General features: G+C 45.0%; 1 protein-coding gene across 15 annotated transcripts in view; it reads right to left on the minus strand.

Moving 5' to 3' along the window:
- Positions 1-377: 377 nt before the first annotated feature.
- KANSL3 (KAT8 regulatory NSL complex subunit 3) overlaps positions 378-22,196 on the minus strand; it is a 46,944-nt gene continuing 25,125 nt past the window's right edge. For 6 of the 15 annotated variants that reach the window (XM_032255322.1, XM_032255314.1, XM_032255317.1 and 3 more), the window contains 17 exons: positions 20,368-20,499; positions 19,707-19,823; positions 19,377-19,478; positions 19,199-19,270; positions 18,000-18,074; positions 17,671-17,828; positions 16,462-16,525; positions 15,826-16,026; positions 15,470-15,626; positions 13,894-13,971; positions 12,263-12,454; positions 11,721-11,799; positions 11,203-11,333; positions 9,701-9,810; positions 9,080-9,302; positions 8,608-8,741; positions 7,210-7,613 (listed from right to left, as the gene is read on the minus strand). In XM_032255322.1, coding sequence (XP_032111213.1) covers positions 7,584-7,613; positions 8,608-8,741; positions 9,080-9,302; positions 9,701-9,810; positions 11,203-11,333; positions 11,721-11,799; positions 12,263-12,454; positions 13,894-13,971; positions 15,470-15,626; positions 15,826-16,026; positions 16,462-16,525; positions 17,671-17,828; positions 18,000-18,074; positions 19,199-19,270; positions 19,377-19,478; positions 19,707-19,823; positions 20,368-20,499 — 2,055 coding nt within the window. In that variant the 3' untranslated portion in view covers positions 7,210-7,583. Of the gene's footprint in view, positions 2,838-7,208; positions 7,614-8,607; positions 8,742-9,079; positions 9,303-9,700; positions 9,811-11,202; positions 11,334-11,720; positions 11,800-12,262; positions 12,455-13,893; positions 13,972-15,469; positions 15,627-15,825; positions 16,027-16,461; positions 16,526-17,670; positions 17,829-17,999; positions 18,075-19,198; positions 19,271-19,376; positions 19,479-19,706; positions 19,824-20,367; positions 20,500-22,196 lie in introns of those variants that run through there. The other 9 variants (XM_032255313.1, XM_032255306.1, XM_032255308.1 and 6 more) reach the window with 5 other exon arrangements.

Below are 22,196 nucleotides of genomic sequence, written 5' to 3' on the forward strand. Positions count from 1 at the left end.
AACATCAATTACTTTTGGCCTGATGGGAAGTAAACTGAAAAGGTCACATGTAGGCCACCATCTTCTCACCTCCTGGACTGATCTCCACTTCCGGTCTCCCATCTCAGAACCCTAGCACGATGCAGGGTAGAAAACACACCAACATCAGACTGCCTGCGTTACAGTACTGCTTCTGCCATCTCCTGTTGTTTGACCACTCTGTGCCTCAGTTTCCTCACTTGTAAAAAGGAAATTACAGTACACATCTCATACAACCTGGCATTGGTGAGGTGATGATCACTGGCATTACAATATCTTAGCTCTATTTTCTGTGTCCACTTCATTGGGTGGTTACTGGAATACACAAGAAGTCAACTGAAAAAAAGCTGAAGCAATCCAAATGTTTTTGGTGTTTTTAATTGTTTTTGCTAATTTAAGAACAGAACCATCACAGCCACTCAGCTCTATAACCCATCCAGCCCAAGACTGTTCTAGTGGTGGGGCCAAGAGTAGACAGGTCTTCCTATCTCAGTGACCTCAAAGCACAAGGGTATCTCCATAGGGCATCAACATGCACCTGTCATCCAAGAATTTAAGACCTTCCTAATCCTTCCAAATTTTCTGCCAATAGTATCATCTTCTGAGGTTATGGATTCCAGGTCGTCAATGAAATAGGTAAAGCTTCCTTTTGTATTTCAAGAAATATAGTTTGCAAAGGGAACTGGAAAATATGACTCTAGGCCTCAACCACTTCATCTGTTACCCTGTCCAAGGTGTAAAACAATCCGTGTTCTCACAGCTCCCTTTCTTCAGTTGTGGAGTTCTTCAAGGTGGACAGACCATACCACAGGAAGTCATCCATTGCAAGCATACTAGAAATTACCATAAAGGCAGGTCAGCTTGTTAGTTTTTCTTTGTCCCCAGCATACACTGAGCCAACAACTTAAGTCATGAATGGCTTGTTAGGGCTCTGTCTGTCCTAAATGATTTCTAAAAGCTTCACATAGCTCATATAGTCTTACTGTCCTCTGCTCTTTTGGTGTGATACAATCCTACCTGTAAAGCTATCAAACCCCTGGGTCCTAGATGCCTCCTCCAGATTTCATACTTTCCTCAAGTTTACTAAATACTTCCTGAATTTAAGAAATTTCAGAAAGTCAACAGCTAATGCAAAAAATAGCCTAATTCTGTGTGAATACCTGTTGAGATCAGCTTTTCAGGTCAGGGAGGGAAGGTATGATGTTTAGGTTACCCTCTCCTATCATACACATCCCTCTGCCCACAGTACCCTGACCTACCTTGCCTGAGACTCCTAGACATTATGCACTTCCTTCTGGCTGCCACTGAGACTGGCCAGGAAGGCTCCCAGATTGAACACAGGTGGACTGGTAAAGATACATACTGTACTGTGGGGCAGAACTATGGACTATAAGCCATGTTGTAGGCCCTTCCTGCCTACAGAAAAGAACACTGAATAGAGTTACACTTGGGTTGCCTAATTTATTACCTTAACTGAAAACATTCTAAGTGTGGGAGCCTGTTCTGGAGGATAGCTTCAAAACCAAATCTAAAACTATCTTTGCACACAAGTGTTATGAAGAGATAAGCAGGGGCTCAGAGCTCCATCTTCTGGACCACTTCTCCAGGGACTGCCACCTACAGGGCTCACTGGTATCAACAGCCCTGCATAGTAGAATCACTGTCGATCATCTTCCCACTTCTAAGCAGGGAGACAAAAAGTCTCATGAAATAGAAACAAAAACACTGAAGCATGTCCTTCATCGTCCTGATGCCACAAGTTTCCTGGGATGGCCAAGATACTACCTTAGCTTGTTGTCCCTGCTTCACTTCCAGAGACCAGAGACAGGATTTTCAGGGGTTGGGGTTTCTTTGACTTGGCAAATTCTTCTCTTTATCTCCAAATGAATCACTAGTTCCTTGGGTGGCAGAGCAGAGACCTAAGCCCAAACCACAGGGCTTACTGGCACATCCTTCAAGCCACTTCCTTTGCTGTTCCATTCCTCTTCTTCAGCCTATCTGAACCTGCAGATTCTCTGCATACAGAAACTGCCCAAAGCATGGTAAAAGAGACAAAGGGGCCAGGTTTCACCTGGCAACCACCGCTCCGAACATCTAGAGTAAGTCAAAGAGGCTGAAAAATGACAGCCTAGTTCTCTTTGCCTGTACTAACAAAAACCGGAAGTTTTCAGGTGTCAGCAAGCTACTCAGTATCTGGCGTGGTTTCTAAAGTGGAGTTGCATGGGGAACACTCTCCCATGGCTGCTCAGCGAAGGCAACAGTGATGTCCAAAACAAGCCCTTCTGGCTCTGAACCACCAGCTGGCAGGCCAGGATGACTCCAATCTTTAGCAAAGGGCTTTCCATTCTAACTCCCGAAGCCCAGAAGTCTCAGACCACATGGATGTCTCCTCCCAACTGGACACAAAGGGTAGCACACACCTCCAAAAGGAAACACCTTCATTATGCAGCAGGCGGTCCAATGCTGACGTTTGGGTCAAACCACAGCTTAAGCAGGGGAAAAAGTGCCTCTGATCCATGCACAGTCAGATCTGCTGAGGAGGCTGGGGAGCCCAGGAACCAGATTTGCAGATCCTGAACGATGGTGCTTCCCTTGCTGGCGCCATATCACCTAACCTAATGGTTTCTATGAAGACTCAACAGCCCAATTCTGAAGACAGTTGGCAGAGAAGCAAAAAATGACTGTCTTAAAGAGGTCTTCAGACACATGGACAACTCAGCAGGACCACACATGTGCCCAGGGCACACCATGAGACAGCCATCACCAACTTGGTAAGGAGAACATATCACATGGCATCTTCAGGGTGCTGGAGGCAGGCGCTGTGGCAGGAGAGGTAGTGAAGAAGGGTCAAAGCTTTGACAGGTTATCATCACATTCAGACCCTTTAACCCAATTATTCCAACTCCTGAGAATTTATTTTAAAGAAGTAATTCTCAATAGGAAAAAAGCTGTATATACAAGGACATGTGTTCTAGCTGCCAAGTGGTTAACAGAACATGGATTCTAGAGTCAGCGACTCAACTTTCCACTTTTTAAGGCAAGTGCCTATGTTCTCTGAGCCTCCTTTTCCTCGTCTGTAAGAGGTAGATGACAGCATCTACTTTCCAGGGTCACTATCAGGATTAAATGATATAATCCACATAAAGCAACTCTGTGTAATATGTGCTCAACTACAAAGGTCCCCTTTTATTATTACTATGCATGAGGACAGAAAAGATAGGCACAAATAGGAAATAGGCGAGTTGTAAAGGGCAACGGAAGGGAATATTTCCATGACTGTTCTGACACTATCGATTTTGAGGTCTTAGACGTGTATGTGTGTGGAGGATGCCATCAATGTTGAGCCCTGCAGCCTAAGAGTAGGGAACCAAGTAGAGAGGGTGGCCTTTTTCACCAAGGCTTTCCCCACTTTTCTAAATTTCACCCTTGGTAAACTCCTAAGAGGTCTCTGAGAATGCAGTAAGGAAGGGAAGGCCAGGCAAGGTAGCTCATGCCTATAATTCCAACACTTTGGGAGGCCAAGGCAGGAGAATTGCTTGAGCCCAGAAGTTGAAGACCAGCTTGGGCAACTTAGCCCTTCTCTACAAAAAATTTTAAATTAGGTTGGCATAGTGATGCATGCCTTTACTCCCAGTTACTCAGGAGGCCAAGGTCACAGGATTGCTTGAGCCCAGGAGGTTGAGGCTCCAGTGAGCCATAATCACACCACTGTACTCCAGCCTAGGTGACAGAGTGAAACCCTCTACTAAAAAAAAAAAAAAATGGAGGAAAGATGGAAGGCACATGAAGAAAGAAATGAAGAAGAGTTTGACAATCAAAACCTCATGATTTCAATTCCAGCACTTTGGGAGGCAGAGATGGGAGGACTGCTGGAGCCTAGGAGTTCCAGACTAGCCTGGGCAATATAGTAAAACCCCATCTCAATAAGAAACAAAAACCAAACCTCATGGGTTCCTTTGCCCAAAGGCAGGGCTGTGCATAGATGATCATTCTATTCTGAATATGAATACACCTTAGAGTGAGCCAGCTCACTCATTGTAGCCTGCTACAAGGCAACAACGAGGCCCATTGCCATAGGCCTCCAGCTAGAAGTGCTGCCTGCCAGGCTGACAAGGTCCAGGTATGGCCAACAGGACAGAGAGGAGAGAGAGCTTATAACCACAAGCAGGAAGTCCATTTTCTGGACTCTGATGCAGGGCACAACAGTCTCTGTCCTCTTCCTCCCTGCAGCTTCTCAGCTGTGAGGAGTACACAATACTCCATTCCCATAAAGGAAACATGTAGCAAATACCAATCAGTGCCAGAAACAAAACAGATAATTGCTTGTACAGTTCTTAGAGAAGTCTAGTTGGTGCTCACTTTTCAAATTCATTCCATCCATAAATATTGCATTATGGAACCCTAAAATAAAAAAGGACTGTTTTTAAAATCCTAACAACAATACCATTATCACACATTAAAAAGGTTAACAATTCCATAGTATCAACAACTGTCCAGTTTTCAAATTTCCTATTGCCTCATACATGTCAAAAAATGGGTAGTTTGTTTCTAAGCATTTATAACTTCATGTTCCCAAAGCCTGAGGAGATTCTGATCCTGCCACCACAAGAGTCACTGACTTAAGCCAACTTCCTCACTTAACCAGGTAAGAAAATCAAAGCCCAGAGAGGCTAGGTGATTTGCCCAGGATCACAAAGCTGGGTGAAAAGAGATGATCTGACCCATAGTCCAGTGCTCTGTCTGGCACTCTGAACACTGAGTTAACTATTAGAAGCTTCTGAATCAGCAGGAAGACTTAATCTAATAACATCCCCTTACTTGTTAGAAAACAATCACCACCTGACCCCTCCTAGCAATTACATACCCATTTTATTAAGATGAAAACTAATCTCACGTTATCATCAGTTACAAAGCCAGACCTTGATCTTTATTCTGTGGTTCAATTTAGCCACAGAAAAGGGGGATTCTCAATGACCTCTACTCTCTTCTCAACAGTAACGAGCTTGCCCAGGCCATGGCAAGCTGAGACTGACCACCTAACACAGGATTTTTCCTTCATTACATGGCAGAATCTGTGTTCTAGCTGTGCATCAACATGGCATCAGCAAAGGTGAAGACACCCTAAAAATAGGCCCAAATGGCTTTGTAGGTCACTTCTATCAAACCATCAAGGGAATGATCATTTCTGTACTATAAAATTGTTTAAGAGTATGAGAGGGAAAAAGCACTTCCCATGTCATTCTACAAAGATTGAATTACCCCGTTTACATAACCAGACAAAAGAAAGCACGCCACACACACACACACACACAAAAGTAGGGGGTGGAGGGGAAGAAAACTATAGGCCAAAGCCTGAGGATGTTAATATAGATGCCAACATCCTAAGTAAAATAAAACAGAATAGACATGCTTTTCTTTTGAAATACTCAGCTTCTTTCTTTTTTCATTTTGTTCTTTTGATAGGGTCTTTTTTCCTTGTATGTATAATAAAAAGAATAGAACACACTGAAAAAGCCACTCAATCTGGAATTCACACAGTTTGATATAATATTAGGAAACCTATTAAAGTAACTCATCATTTCAACTGATTAAAAGGAAATGTTGGCCAAGCATGGTGGCTGACACCTGTAATCCCAGCACTTTGGGAGGTCGAGGTGGGTAGATCTCTTGAGGTCAGGAGTTCGAGATCAGCCTGGCCAACATGGTAAAACCCTGTCTCTACTAAAAATACAAAAATTAGCCAGGCATGGCAGCTCGAGCCTATAGTCCCAGCTACTCAGGAGGCTGAGACAGAAGAATCTTCTGAACCTAGGAGGCAGAGGTTGCAGTCAGCCAAGATCGTGCCACTGCACTCCAGCCTGAGTGACACAGTGAGACTGTCTCAAAAGAAACAAAACTACAGAACAGGCCCATGTGTGTTCAGTACTTTAGAATGTGAGAGCAGTGGATTTTAGATGAGTGGAGGAATGATGAATGGACTCATCCTTACCTCACTTAACATATAAAAGTGAACTCCAAGTGAACTATAAGGAATTAAAGGAAACAAACAAAAGCATTGTAAGAAAACACAGAGAGACAGTTTTAGTATGGGATGACAGAAAAGTTCTGGAGATGGATGGTGGTGATAGCTGTACCACAATGTGAATGTGCTCAATGCTACTGAAATGTATGCTTGAAACATGGCTAAAATAGTAAATTGTATGTTACACATGCTTTACCACAATTAAAATCTTAAAAAGAAAAAGGATTACTTTTATATTTTTGTGATAGGGCTAGCTTTCTTAAGGCACAAAACTTTGTAGCTATAAAGGAAAATATTCAAAGATTTTACTATATGAGAAATTTAAATGGCTCTATGATCCAGAAATAAAAGTTAAAAGACATTCAATGCTTCAATAGAAAGAAAAAAAAAATGGGCCACTAACAGGAACAACATATATGCAACTTTTATAACAAATAAAAAATTAACATCTGAATATATAAAGCCACAAATAAAGAGTAAGACAAACATAAAAGACATACAACTTCATAAGTAATCTGGAAAATGCACATTAAAACCATTTCATTTTTCACCCAGATTAATGAAGTTAAAAATATTGATTTCCACAACAGATAAAAGCGTATAAAACAGATATTTTCATCACCATGGGTAGAACTGTAAAGTAGCAAAACTTTTTGAAGGGCAGTTAGCGAGCAGCTGCCCAGTTAATAAAAGTACGCATCCTCTACTTATCCTCTAGGCTAAAGAAATGCTCCCAGAGGTACACAAGAATAATGAGCAAGAGTGTTCATCACAGCACTTTTAAAAATATCAAAAACCAAGATAGAACCCAATTATCTACCTAACAGGAGGTGGTGAAATACACCTTCATCCATCTACCCAGTGAAATACTAGCCAGCCTCTCATGGTGGCTCAAGCTTGTAATCCCAGCACTTTGGGAGGCTGAGGTGGGCAGATCACAAGCTCGGGCATTTGAGACCCGCCTGGCCAACATGGTGAAACCTCATCTCCACTAAAAATACGAAAAAATTAGCTGGGTGTGTTGGTGCACACCTGTAATCCCAACTAATTAGGAGGCTCAGGCAGGAGAATTGCTTGAACCCAGGAGGCAGAGGTTGCAGTGAGCTGAGATCCTGCCACTGTACTCCAGCCTGGGTGACAAGACCAAGGCTCAGTCTCAAAAAAAGAAAGAAAGAAAAGAAAAAGAAATACTAGCCAGCCTCTGAAAAGACACAGACAGGGAAATATGTCACAACATGATTTATAAAAAAAAGGCAAGTTACATAATAGTCCATACTCTGTGATCCTCTATTTGTACAAAATAAATAAAATAACATACTTTGTGTAGGAAAAAAAAATCTGAATGGATCCACATCAAGCTGTTAATAGTGAACATCATCTCTGGGAATAGCATCACGGGAAATTTTCCCTTTCTAAATTAATTATTTCTAGAATGTTTGAATTATTTAAAATAAGCATTATCATTTTTATAATTAAAAAATGAAATAAAATAAAAACATTTACATCCCTCTGCAAAAAAAGGTAGCTATGACCCCAATGAATGTCACGTGTTGATCTCGCTGCAGTATTTTCCCTAAAGAGGAAGAGACAGACGAGCTTTCAGAATGGCTTAGGAACCTGCACCCCAGTTCCCAAGCAGGTTGACATGATGGAAAGGATAGGGACACATAAGGAAGGCCTCAGCTGCACAGCAGATACTGAAGGAAAGCACACTCAATACTGGACTCAAACTGTTTTTGGGCCTAACTTCTAATCTTTGAGTGGCTTCTCAGATCACCATTTTAAGATTAGAAACATTTGACTTGAAAAGGTCACAATGGAAATCAGATCCGCTACGAAGAACTAATCATGACTTCCTGGGTAAGACCTATAAAAACCTAGCTATGCCCTAAAAAGACAGCAATAAATGCTAAGATATGGGGAGGCACAGTGCTAGAAAGCCAATGTCAAATAAAGAGTATCGGCTGGGCACGGTGGCTCATGCCTGTAATCCCGGCATTTTGGGAGGCGGACGTGGGCAGATCACATGGTCAAGAGATCGAGACCATCCTGGCCAACACAGTGAAACCCCGTCTCTACTAAAAATACAAAAAAATTAGCCGGGTGTGGTGGCATGCGCCTGTGGTCCCAGCTACTCAGGAGGCTGAGGTGGAAGAATTGCGTGAACCCAGGAGGCGGAGATTATAGTGGGCCGAGATTGTACCCCTCCCCCCCACCCGGGGAAAAAAAAAAAACCCCTTCAAAAAAAAAAAAAAAAAAAAAAAAAGAGTATTATACTTGGGGTCTGAGGCAGGAGGATTGCTTAAGCCTAGGGTTCAAGGCCAGCTTGAAGACTGCTACTCCCTTGAACATATGTAATCTTCACAATATCCAGGGAGATGTAGAAGAGGAGACTCAAAGAGGTCCATGATTCACTCAAAATTATAAAGCCACAAACTCCAGAGTCCAGATTTGAATCTGAACCTCATCTTTCCAGTGCATGGGCAGCCCCTTCAATCAGCAAGTCAGTTGGTCCCAAACTTCCCAGTATTGAAGCCCATGTCCTCAGTCCTTTCTGGCAGACTCACCTGTGAGCTGGAGGGCAGCACCTGGGAAGGGGACTCCTCAGATGGAGCTGCTCCTGAGCCCATGGGGCTCAGCGTGGTGATCCTGCTGGGCTGGCCACGAAGTGTCAGAGTGATGGTGGTGGGGACCTTCAAGCCTGAGATAAGGAGAGAGAAGCAGTATTTTTGAGTCACACTCTCCACCTTCTGCTGAGGTTTTCCTTTCCTGAAGAGTTTCTCCCCCAAATAACACAGCCCCTTGGCCTCCTCCCCAGCTGGGTCATCTATGCCCTATCAGTCAATCTGAAAGGCAACAGGAAACAGCCTGTGTTCTCTCAACCTCTCTGAAGGATGGGTCCACACAAATGAATCCGAAGGTCAATGCCAGGACCCTGTGGGACTGGGTTCAACATCATACCTTGCCCACATGAGATGGGAAGGTCCTGAGGGAAGATCCCAGATCTGGGAGTCCCCACAGTTCTCATGAGAGACTCACCTGATGCTTGGTTAGAGATCTGAGCCAGGCCAGGGAGGCTGCTTGCCAACTTAGCGAGGCCCCCATTGGTCAGCAGCTGGTGGATGGCTGTGGGCTTCCCACCAGGAGTGGCACCCAAGGAGGAGAGAGTGGTGGCCACAGGAATGGTACGGACAATGGTGCTGGTGCCCGTGGTGATGGCACCCAGGCTCTGCATGGGGGTAGGCAACTTCACACTGGTGGCCTGTGGGACACACAAGCCCAGGTGATCAGAAGCTGCTGCCCAACAGCAACATTCGAGTTTGGAGGGCCCACAGCATATTATTAAAGGCTAACATGTATTGAGTGCCTACTACATGCAAGGTACTCTTCCAGGCATTTTGCATATGTTATTTCATTCTTACAACAACTCTATGAGGGAGGTACTATAGACCAGGAAACAAAAACAGAGTGGTCAAGAAACTTGCCCAAGGTCACACAGTAAGTGATAGACCTTAACCTCTGGGAGCTCCCCGCTGTGTAGCTAGAAAGCTACTTGTCCTAGACCCACTGACTCCAAACCTAGTTTCCCTGCCAAAACCAACTAAGCTGAGGAGGCCTCCTCCCTACACCTGCCCAGCCCAGCAGATAGCAGACGTGCACCTGTGGGGCTGGTCCTGGGGAGGGATTTGCTGGAAGGCCAGAGGTCTTGCTGCTGATATCCTGCAAGCTGAAGCTGAGGCCTTGGAGGAGGCTGCTGGCTGATGTGGCCCCTAAGAGAGGACATAGCAGGAATCAGTAGAGACTCAATCACTTGCACTATCCTAAGAGCAGCCACATCCATCCACCCTCACCACCAACTAAAACAACAATGGTACTTGCTCTTGAACAAACACCCTCCTGTCCTCAGAAAGAAGGCCAGAAGGTCTCCCCAGCCAGGCACACACGCAATGGATGGCACACAGGAAAGGTACTATGCCAGACACTGCCCTGGACTTGCTCTGCACCTGCCGCAAACCATCAGTCATACATTTTGGACCACTTTGAGAAATCCAGGTTCCTTCCTTTCTTTCCAGGGAAGAATTTTTTAAGCCAAAAGAATTCTAAATACCCAACTTTCACTTCACCTCACGCAATCAATGCAGTAAGGAAGTAGCTTCAAAGTAATAAGGAAGATTCTCTTAAGCGACAAGGGTTTGTTTGTTTGTTTGTTTGTTTGAGACAGAGATTCACTCTTGTTGCCCAGGCTGGAGTGCAATGGCGCGATCTTGGCTCACTGCAACCGCCACCTCTGGGGTTCAAGCGATTCTCCTGCCTCAGACTCCCAAGTCGCTGGGATTACAGGCGCCCGCCACCAAGCCCAGCTAGTTTTTTGCAATTTTAGTAGAGACAGGGTTTCACCATATTGGCCAGGCTGGTCTCGAACTGCTGATCTCAGGTGATCCACCCCCCTCGGCCTCTCAAAGTGCTGGGATTACAGGTGTGAGCCACCGCACCTGGCCAGAAGGGTTTCTGCAATGCCTTGGCCCTGCTGGGCTCAGGCAAAAGGCCTTTCAAAGCAGGGTTAGGGAAAAGGACAAAGCAAGAGACAAGCACAGATAGAAAAATGTCTCATTTTGCTAATGCCCAGTATAGCACCATTTCCAGTTTTATTTAGTGAGATGTGCTTACAACAGCAAAATGAAACAATAGTCAACCCTCAATATCTGTGGGCTTTGCAGCAGATTCACAAATTCAAACAACCACGGACAGAAACCTGTGGATATGGAATGCCAACTCTATGACACAATTTAGTAAAAAGGACTTGAGCAGCCATAGATTTTGGTAGTGCTAAGAGTCCTAGAATCAACCTTCTGTGGATAAGGAAGGCTGACTATACATATAGCTCCTATCAGCTATTTTTTCTTATAGTACAGAATACAGCACCTGTAGACTGGAACATTTACTCACCTGCAGACCAGGACATTTACTCACTGCATTTATTCAAGGCCAAGGAATCCCTCTGCCCAAGCTAATTCCAGCTTCACGTTAAGAATCTACAACCACCCTGAGTCCCAGAGGCCCATCCTGCAGATTTTGCTCCAGGGATGCTTTACCAGAACCACCTGCCAGCAGCAGACCAAAAATTTTGTGTTGGAAGGGGAGAATGCTGGGCCACAAGATACCTGGGAGGGAGCTGCCAGGAGAGGTGGCCACTAAGCGGCTCTGCAGTGTGTGCAAGGCACTGGGTGCAGTGCTGCTGGAGACCACTGAAGGGGCTGTGCTGGCTGAGACTCCACCTTCAGAAGCACTGGACCTGGAGACAAAGGAAGGAGCTCTGTTATTCAAAGTTCACAGGGCCGCAAGCCCTAGCAACACAGGGAGGGTCCAGTGGGGTCCAGCACGGCTTTAAGCAGCAGACACAAACCAAGAACCTTCAGCTTCTTTGTCCTATTTTCTGAACCTGGCCTCTAGTCTTCTAAAAAGTCCTCAGGACTTACAGCAAAAGCCAGGGGAGGCTTTGCAATCTTTAAGTAAAAATTAACTCTGGGTTGACCCAATAACAAGACAAAGATCCTAATCAGAAGGAAGTCACATTTCCAAAACTGACAGAATCCAGAATCCATCATTTTCCAAAGCACCAAATGAACCAGAAACAGAGTTAAGGGAAAAAAGGAATAGAGATAGATGGTCCAACACTCACTTGGCTGTGGTGAGAAGTCCTGTGAGCTCCTTGGCCCCTGCTGAAGACTGCCCCAGTGTCATGGTGATGGGCTTCCCACCTGCAGATGCAAAACAGAAAACTCCAAGGCCCCTCGTCAGTCCTATTTGGCCCCTATGTTTCAGGTTCCACACTTAGTCTAAATGCAAGATATTATGGACAAAAGCTGGAAGATGAAAAAATATTAACTATGCTAGAGTAGGGAGAGTTGGGGTTATTTTTTCCTTCTATTTTCTAAACTTCCTTAAATATTCTATATCTTTAATTGAAACAAAAGAACAAAATATAGGATGCTTTGAATGATAGTACAGCTTCCTCTCATAGTCTGCCTGCCTGCTCCTCATTCAGATGGACTCACTGCCCACTTTACTCACATGTGCAGCCTTACCCCTTCTCTGCTTCAGGCATCTCTCACAATGAAGCCAAGGCTGACTGACATGCTGGTGAGTGGCCACCAAGGGGAAACGCTGTGTACCTGGGAGAGCTCAGTCAGTTCTCAATTAAACGTAACAAGAGAAACTCACCTTCTGGAGCACTTCCTTGGGAAGGAGCACAAGGCCCTCCAGATGTGTCTCCTTGGGAGATAAGGGACACCTTAATCTTCGGTCGCTTGGAGGTCTTACTGCCAGGAAGAGGACTCGAGGGATGGTGTCGCTTCAGATGGACCCTAAGATCCTCTTTCTCTCCTTCCTCCGCTGGTTCTGATGAAATGGGAACTAAGAGATGGAGCTGAGTTGAGATCTTCCACAATCCAAAAAAGCCCAATAGACACTCAGTCAATACCAGCACCAACACAGCCATGTGTAGAACACACAGGAGAACCACCCTATGTACAGGGCCACCTCTCAAAGGAAAGTCTGGCCATGCTTCAGGCCCACTTCACTCAGGCCCCGCCCAAGGGGCACCCCACTTTGCCCTTCTTAGAGGATGGTTTCCTTCCCATCCTTCATCCTGCACTGGAGTCGGAAGGGAAGGGGCCCTGAGTTGGTGGGAATGAAAAGACAGAAGGCAGCCTGACCCTGCCCAGCCAAGGCCAATAGCAACAACAACAAAAATAGAGGACTCACCACAATGAGTAAACAGTCCTTCCCAGACCCAAAAAATGTGATCATCTTTCTGTCTCAAGTCCTCCCCACATCATCACACAGTTGGGGACATTAAACATTTTACAATAATCCATGGAGGAGCAGGTCATCCAGTCCTCTCTAAAAAAATAGAGTTTTCCAAAAGGCTCTCAAGAGTCCCACCCTGCCCTAAGAGCCCAGGGTTGAAGATCCACTTGCCAAATGGAGGAAATGAAGAGGACTGTCACCAGACTGGCTTTGAGTAGCTACTAGGAGAGAGAGCACCTCAACCAGGCAGCCTCACATCTTCTGCCCACAAGTAACAGGGCAACATTGGCCCATGTCACAACCTAGTCCCCAAGTCATTTGTACTAGTACAGATAAAGGCCATCTGCTCACACATGGGCTTCTGCTTCCACTGAATCAAACAGGCTCATCATGTAAACAGCTAAGTTTTTTGGACTCTTAGATTATCTTTCAAGCTTCCTCAAAGATTCCCTCCTCTTTAAACCCAGAAGTCCACCCCGGTCCTCTTGTAGCACAGGAAAGCAAAGACTGGGTTGGGGAGGAAGGCAGCAGTCACACGAGGAGGAGGAGGGCTCCTGGCATGAGGCCAGTCAGGGCATAACCAGCTAGAGGGATTGCTTAGGGGACAAATGCACTGGCTAAAATCAGAGTAGGAAGGAGGGTGGAGAGGAAAGTAGTTTCAGGTTCTGTGCTGATATGTGGCTGGTAGGCTTATAGCCACCAGATAAACACAGGACAAGAGGCAGGGAGAAAAACACAAAAGGAAACTGAGACTCACAGGCATACAAAAAAGCAGCAGAGCCAAAACCACAATGAAAGAAAGAACCACACTGAGAGACAAAAAAGAAAAACACCATGAGAAGCAAACAGAAGAATGGAAAAAGGGCAAAGCCTACAGAGTAAGCAAAACTGGTCAGCAAAACAAAAGAATACAAAGATAGAAAAAGAGAGAAAAGAACAGGAGGAAACCAATCTGAGGCATATGAGAGGAAGAGATGGAAAAGAAATAAGGGGGTGAGGAGCAGAATGCAGTGGACGAGTAGGCGAGAAAGGGTAATACTCACCAAAGAGACAGGAGGAGGTGCCAGGAGGAAGAGCTTTCCTCACCAGCATATTTTGTTTCAGAAAAGCAGCAAACTGTGCTGGAATGAATCAGAAAGAATTATAGAATCACAGCCAGCCAGAGAAGGGAGAAAAAGAGAGGGAATAAGAAAAACATGAAAAGGTTGTAGAAAATGGCCAATAGGGGCTCCTTCTGAAATTACTGAATGGTAACCTGACTCTGCCATGAAGCAGGTCTGTAAAAGCATCTAAAACTGAATAGTACCACCTGCCTCATGGGGCCATGCCGAAACTCAACGAACTACAGCAAGGTGAGTGCCATGAAGAGGGCATGGCACACAGCAAGGACTCCATATATACTCGCTATTAGCATTCCCTGTTTGCCCATCAGCTCTGTTAAGCCAGGGTTCTAAAACTGCTACTCCCCCCCTTGACACCCTGGGTCCCCATTTCAAACCCAGCTCACCAATCAGCCCTCCAAAACTCCTTAGATTCTCAACTAATCACCCCCTCCAGAAGCAGAGCAGACTGCCAGCTCTGTCTTCATCAAAAGTCTAAGGACACACTGCCCACACGGGACTTGGCTCTGGCCACCACTCAAGAAGATCCATGGTAGAGTATCTGCGCAGACCCTCGAGGCCTGGCCTCATTTCTCAACTTCTCCCATCCACTCACACTTCTACTCCTTGTTAGTACCATCCTCTTACAAGCAAACTCATAAGAGGTCTGGGTTCTTGTTCTGATCCTTTGGTTCCACTAAAAAAAACACAGGGAAAGTAAGCAGATGAGCCTCCTATCCCCTCCATATCTGTCTGCCAGACAGCCAGCTCCGGCTGCTGCCTCTTCCCAGGCACCCCCATTCCTGAGAAGCCCAGGCAACACATGCTCCTGGACACATCGTCAAGCATCAATGCCCAAGAGGCCTTACCTCAAGGCCACCCAACTGGATCAGTGTAGTGGAAGAAGGACAGAGCCACTGTTTTTTCTTTCCCTACCCAATGAACTCTCCCTTTTCTATAGCTCCTTGCACTCACAGCTCTCCAAACTCCTACTTTCAACCATATGAATACTTCCCAGCCTCATCTGAAACCTACCTACAGAGAACCCTGATAAACTTCACTAAAAGTCTCAGTGGGAATCTTAACGCTTTAAGGGTCAAAGAAAGAAAGGGCATGATGCCAGGTGAGTTGCCCTAGAATCTGATGAGTAAAGTCCATCATCCAGTACATATGATTGGAGAGCCCTGACTAGAAGAGTGGCTGGCAAGGCCTGGAACAAGACATACTTCTCCAATTAGTAGGTAGAAAAAAGTTTAGGTCAATATACATGTTCATAAAGCCTAGCTTCCCCAGAACAGCAAGACAAAGCTATAACTAGTGATCACAAAGCCCCACTAATTCAGAGCCGTTGGCATTCATTTCAATAATTAATTTTGAATTTTGCCTGCACAGAAATGTCAGAAAGGGTACCTCTCACATCCCCCTGAAAAAAGCTGTAGATATCAATACTGTGTAACTGCCATGTGACATGAACTACAGAAGACAGACCCAAGAGGGGCAACTGGCCAGTTGCCTATACCTTGAGCTTGTTTGTGTGTCAGCACAGCTTCTGTCCGTTGCACGTGTCTCTTCAGCAGCTGAGAGCTTCCAATCTGACTGGATTTCTGGGCAGAGGTCACTGTGGTCACTTTGGTCTTGGGACTGGAGGTGGGGCTGCTGGACACACTGGAGAGATCCTAAGTAAGGTGAGAAGGCCAAGAGATGAGCCAATGTTATTAGGATCTGACTATCAGTTGGCATGTCCCTCTGGAATTCCCCTTGTAGTAATTCACAGGCACACAGCACTAACAAGACATAGGAATCCCCAGGAAGTTAAGGAAACAACTCTGTGGTGCTGATTCCCCAGCAAAAGCGCCCCCTCTCTGCTCACACTACCTCTGAGCCTGAGGGTGAGGCAGGCAGTTTGGTGGCTGGAGAGGCAGGTCGACTGCCTCTCTCAGGGACTTCAAAGGCCAAGTCTCTGCGGGCCACATCGCGGGGCTTCTTCTTCTTCTCTGCATCCTGATCCCGAGGTTCAGAGCCCATGTGACCCTCAGCACGAGTGAGCACTCCAGTCAGAAAGTCCACAATCTCATCCTAGTGTAGAGAGGAGCCAACCAACACCTTTTAGTTCTCATCTGGAGAACAGGAACCTCTCATATAGTTTCCAACTAAAATAGATTCTCCCTCAGCTCTGGCATCCGGATGTGCCAGTCCTTCTCCACTCAAACAAAGCCTAGCACAAATCCCAGGCTTCCGAGCAACTGTGGTCCAAGAAGACCACCAAGTGCCTTTGTCAGGAGGAGTTCTAGGGTGGTCACACTCCACCATTTTTCTAACACTCTTCCTCCAGATACTTTGCTTACATTAGTTCACCACTCTCATTTTTCTTTTCTTTGCTTATGACTGAGATCTACCAGAGGCCCCAGTGGAGCCCTTCAGAGCCAAAGTGGCCACTACCAAAAAGACCAAACCTAAAAGGCTACGAAAAGGCAAGACTAGCTGAGAAAAGCACACAAAACAACTATTTACCTGAATACATCTGTCCACCATGCTCTGAGTCAATCCCTCCGATTTCTTCTTTGCTTTGCTTATTCTAAAAAACAAAAAGGATGACATGTTTACTTCTTAAACATTCCATGGCATCCTATGAAAACAAGAATGTATTTCTTTTCAGAGTTGCTTACTTTCTAGGCCCAGAAGGAGGGCCACGTTAAGTCTTAGGCAGGTAATGCAACCTCTCTAAACCTGTTTCCACATCTGCAAAATGGGGAAACATAACATCTCATTCATGCAGTTGTGGGGATTAAACAAAATAACGTATGTAAAGAAACTGACCAGGCATGGTGGCTCACACCTGTGATCTCAGCACTTTGGAAGGCTGAGGTGGGCGGATCACCTGAGGTCAGGAGTTCAAGACCAGCCTAGCCAACATGAAACCCTGTCTCTACCAAAAATATGAAAATTAGCTGGGCGTGGTGGCGGGTGCCATGCCTGTAATCCCAGCTACTCAGGAGGCTGAAGCACGAGAATCACTTGAACCTAAGAGATGGAAGATTTAGGGAGCTGAGATCACACCAGTGCACTCCAGCCTGGGAAACAACAGCAATTTCCACCCCAAAAAAAAAAAAAAAAAAGGGAAAAAAAAAGAAGCCAAGCACAGTGTCCAGGACAGTCCACTCCAGAATTCCTAGACTTATAGCTTAATAGATTCACTCTATCCAGATCCTGGGAGGTAGAAGTAGCAGTGTGCTGAGATTGCACCACTGCACTCCAGTCTGGGTGACAGAGAGACTCCATCTCAAAAAAAAGTTCAAGGTTGTGAAAGACAAAGATGGAGGAACTCTATCAAATTAAAGGAGACCAAGGAGACATGGCAACTAAACCCAAGTGTGACCCTAGGCTGGATGCTGGACCAGAAGAACATTAGGGAAACAACTGATGAAATGTGAGTCTGTGTATTAGATAATAGTATCATGTCAATGTTAATTTCTTGATTTTGAGAAATACCCTTTGGCTATGTAAGACGGTTAACATTTATAAATTCAGGTGAATGGTATACGGGAATTTTTTTGTACTGGTGGTGAAACTTTTTATAAATCTGAAATTTTAAATATTAAAAAACATTTTTTTTAATGCTCTCTTTTAACTGAACCAGATTGGTCTATAGTTACATTACTAGCTTACAGGCATTTCTCACTGTAACACAGCTCTCTTGCAGCTCTGGGAGAGTCTACCCACCTGAGATTATCATCAGCTCCCCCAACAACCACCAAGCTGTTCTCAGCTCGAATCTTCTCCCGAAAGTCCTCCATGGCTTCGGGGTGACACTGAAGGGAATTCTGACCAATGACAAAGAGGACTGGAGTCTTCATATCCAAGAGGGGATCATCTACATCCTAAAACAGGTACAGGTTTTAGAACTGGCTTCTTCATATTCACAAAGCACTGACCTGGAAACTCCACTCAGGAGGATCAGCCATGCAACTCAGTCAACCTCAGCATCAGCTTGGACGAGGCATGCACTCCCACTGCCAATGACCCAGCACTCAGCTTCACCACATTCTTACCCCTCTGGGGCCATCCACGGTAAATAGAGGAAACCCAAGGCAGACAACTGCAGTGACATACTCCATCACTGACACCTGTAAATAACAGCAGCACAGTTTGTCTAAAGGTCAACTGAGTTCATGGCACCTCAGCCTACCCAGAATCCAGGAGTGGTCCAGACCCACCAGAGAGTCTCACCTCTTCCTTCCTTGTCCTAATACCGGGTGCATCTTCTGCCACAATGGCAGCAGTAAGAGCACAAGACACAAGGTATGTCATTCCACAAGCAGCCACTACCTAGAGAACCGAGGCCCCAAGAGGACCCCAGCAGGTGGCTGAACCATTAGATAGAAGGTTTAGTATTCCTACCGTGTCAACCTCCTCAACTAGAGCCCTCTTGCTCCATTTTTCCCCACAAATGGTAAGTATAGTCAGGAGAACACAATGTTGCCATTAACCCTTAAGTGAAAAAAATTTCTCTCTGTTGAACTTAATGGATAGCTACCAGACATACTGATTTCTTGGAGCAACTGCTAAGGCTCACCACTTGAAGCAGGGACTATGGGGAGATAACCTTCTTCTCACAGCTATCATACTTGATTGGACTGCATGAAGCAAAATCGAGGCTATGGACACATGAGGGACACTTACACAAACTGGAAAACATACTAATGTTTGTACAATACTAAAAGATTCCTTGATGTCTTAGAAAGGGACTGAAATAAACATAGGATCAAATTCCAGTGCTATTAATATTTGCCAGCTACAATTATTGTTATTTTTCTATGTGGGAGAATGGTATAGTACTTATGTTTAGAGGAAAAAAATGCATTTTTTTTTACAGATATATGCTAAAATATATATATATAAGTAAAAATGCTATGATATTTGGAATTTTCTTCAAAATAATCTGGGGAAGAAAGAAAATGAGCAGGGTAAGATGAAACAAGCCCAGCCAAGAGTTGATCACTGGTAAAGCTGCGTAAGGGTCCCAGAGGTTTATTATACTAAACCTGCTTTTGTTTCTGCTTAAAATTTTCCTCAATAAAGTTAAAAATGTTTTCAACATTTGTCTTCTACAGTTTAAAATGCAATTATATAGGTAAAGTATCTAGCGCAGTGCCTGAAACACAGTAAAGGACTCAGTGGTAGCTATCATGAGTAGTCCCAGTAGTATTCCATCCCAGGACAACCTCCAAATGAGACAGAAATTACTTACATGACAGGCGACCAAAGCTCCTGTATTCCAGCCAATCAAGATAATGGGTTTGTGTGGGAAATGGCTGTGAATCTTCACAGGAAGAGAAAGACGACAGTAAGATAGGAGGCCAAAGATGAGTGCAGAACAAGCCCAGAATGCTGGGTGTGCCACAATGAACTGAAATAGGGGCACTCACCTCCAGCACTTTGCTTCTCACTGCGCCAATCATATGCTCGAGACACTGCAGAACTCCTACCCCACTGCCATTGTTCAGCAGATGGGTGGCTACAGGGATGACCTGAAGGAAAGAATTAGCACCCACGCCAGCAGAGATCAGTTTCAAATCTTTCCATTCTGTTTAACCTACCCTAAATCGTTTCAACCTCGGAATTCCACATAAAAGAAGGGTTAGGGGAAGCTCCACATTTAAGTTATCCATTTTGATCCCCTCCCACATATTCTCCTCCTCAGTCCTCCAAGACTATATTCCCGGCCAGGAGGGAGTTCCTCTTGCCCCTACACATACCTTGCCTAAGCAGGAGAGCTGAGATTGCCAGAATCGATGGCGGCGCGAAGTGGGAAACACAGAGCTGGACGGACCAGAGGAAGCGATGAGAATCAGCGGGGAGCCAGGGAGTTTGCTCTGAAGAAGAATCCCACCGAAAAACCAGTGAGTGAGAAGTGCTCTTCCATGAAATTCCAAGTATCCCAATACCTTTCTCATCCCAACCAATGCTCCTTTGCTTGTGAAATTATGTTAAGCACCATACAAAACAAATTATTAATAATAGTTAAAGATGCTGGCCAGGTATGCTGGTTCATGCCTGCAATCCCAGCACTTCGGGAGGCCAAGGCAGACAGAAATCACCTAAGGTTAGGAGTTCGAGACCAGCCTGGCCGACATAGTGAAATTCCATCTCTACTAAAAACACAAAAATTAGCCAGCCATGGTGACACATGCCTGTAATCTCAGCTACTCAGGAGGCTGAGGTAGAAGTGCTTGAACCCAAGAGGCAGAGGTTACAGTGAGCCGAGATCACACAACTGCACTCCAGCCTGGGCAAGAGTGAGATTCTGTCTCAAAAAAAAAAAAAAAAGTTAAAGAAGCCATTTATCCTCCTGCCAAGGTTCTAAGGCTTGAGTCTAAATTTTTTATGTGCCATTGAGTCCTGAGCCACCCAACTTACTGGTTTGTTATGAGAAAGCACCCCCACAGCAGGGTCCCAGGGCCTCTTCAGCAGGAGAGACAAGGCCTCAGCTCCTGCAGCCCCAGTCTTCGTGTTGGATGACACAAGCATCCGGTCAATCAAGGTTGGGATCTACGAAGAAAAAAGAGCAAAGATGATTCCAGTGTGAAACAGGAGACATTCCACCACCAGCAATCAAGCAGGAGAACAGAGCCCCACTATGAGCCACAGACAGACTTCAACCAAGCCTCTGAAAACCTCCTCAGGAGCAAGAGTATATATAAATGAATGGCTGGTAAGTATGCTCCCACCATGAAAAGTGAATAGGTACAACTGTTTGGAAAGCAGTCTGGATATGCAGCAAGCAACTTAAATGTATTCCCATCCCTCTTCCAACTGTTTTTACTTCTGAGAACCTTTCCAAAGAAAACGTATCAGAAACAAAAACACACACAAAAGAATGGGGAGAGTCATGCACAGAGACAAATTCACTGTTAATAATAACTGTGAAAGCAATTTAATATATATATATGTATATATAAGAGAGTAGTTAAGTCAACTATCTACCTAATTGGATATTAAAGATTATTTTCAAATATTTACAAGAATTTATTTATTTTTATTTACTTATTTATTTTCTTTTTTTTTTGAGAAGGAGTTTCGCTCTTGTTACCCAGGCTGGAGTGCAATGGCACCATCTCAGCTCACCGCAACCTCTGCCTCCTGGGTTCAATCAATTCTCCTGCCTCAGCCTCCCGAGTAGCTGGGACTACAGGTGTGCGCCACCATGCCCAGCTAATTTTTGTATTTTTAGTAGAGACGGGGTTTCACCATGTTGACCAGGATGGTCTCGATCTCTTGACCTTGTGATCCACCCGCCTCGGCCTCCCAAAGTGCTGGGATTATAGGCGTGAGCCACCACGCCCGGCCTACTCATTTATTTTCTGAGACAAAGTCTCGCTCTGTCACCTAGGCTGGAGTGCAGTGGCCTGATCTCAGCTCACTGCAACCTCTGCCTCCCAGGTTCAAGCAATTCTTGTTCCTCAGCCTCTCAAGAAGCTGAGATTACAGGTGTGCACCACCAGACCCAGCTAATTTTTTTGCATTTTTAGTATAGATGGGGTTTTACCACATTGGTCAGGCTTGTCCCGAACTGCTGACCTCAAATGATCTACCAGCCTCAGCCTCCCAAAGTGCTGGGATTACAGGTGTCAGCCACCACACCCAGCTTAAGTATTTACAAGAATTTACAATAACATACAGAAATAATTTTGCTAAAATGTTACAGGTAAAATAGAAAATATAAAAATTATCTCTACTCACAGCTGGGCTCGGTGGCTCATGCCTGTAATTCCAGCACTTTGAGAAGCCGAGGTGGGCAGATCACTTGAGGTCAGGAATTCAAGACAAGCCTGGCCAACATGTGAAACCCTGTCTCCACTAAAAATACAAAAATTAGCCAGGTGTGGTAACGCACACCTGTAATTCCAGCTACTTGGGAAGCTGAGGCACAACAACCGCTTGAACTCAGGAGGTGGAGGCTGTGGTGAGCCAAGATGACGCCACTGCAATTCCAGCCTGGATGACAGGAGGAAACTTCATCTCAAAAAAAAGAAAAAAATCACCTCTACTCAGAAAAAAAATAAGAAAATACGCTGCACGCCTGTAGTACCAGCTACTCGGGAGGCTGAGGCAAGAGAATCACTTGAACCCAGGAGGCAGGGGCTGCAGTGAGCCAAGATCGTGCCACTGCACTCCAGCCTGCGCAACAGAGGGAGACTCTCTCAAAGAAAAAAAAAAAAAAAAAAAAAAAAAAAAAAAAAAAAAAA

The sequence above is a fragment of the Sapajus apella genome, unplaced genomic scaffold, assembly GCF_009761245.1.
Source record: "Sapajus apella isolate SASKATOON/1434 unplaced genomic scaffold, GSC_monkey_1.0 scaffold89, whole genome shotgun sequence".
Classification (NCBI taxonomy): domain Eukaryota; kingdom Metazoa; phylum Chordata; class Mammalia; order Primates; family Cebidae; genus Sapajus; species Sapajus apella.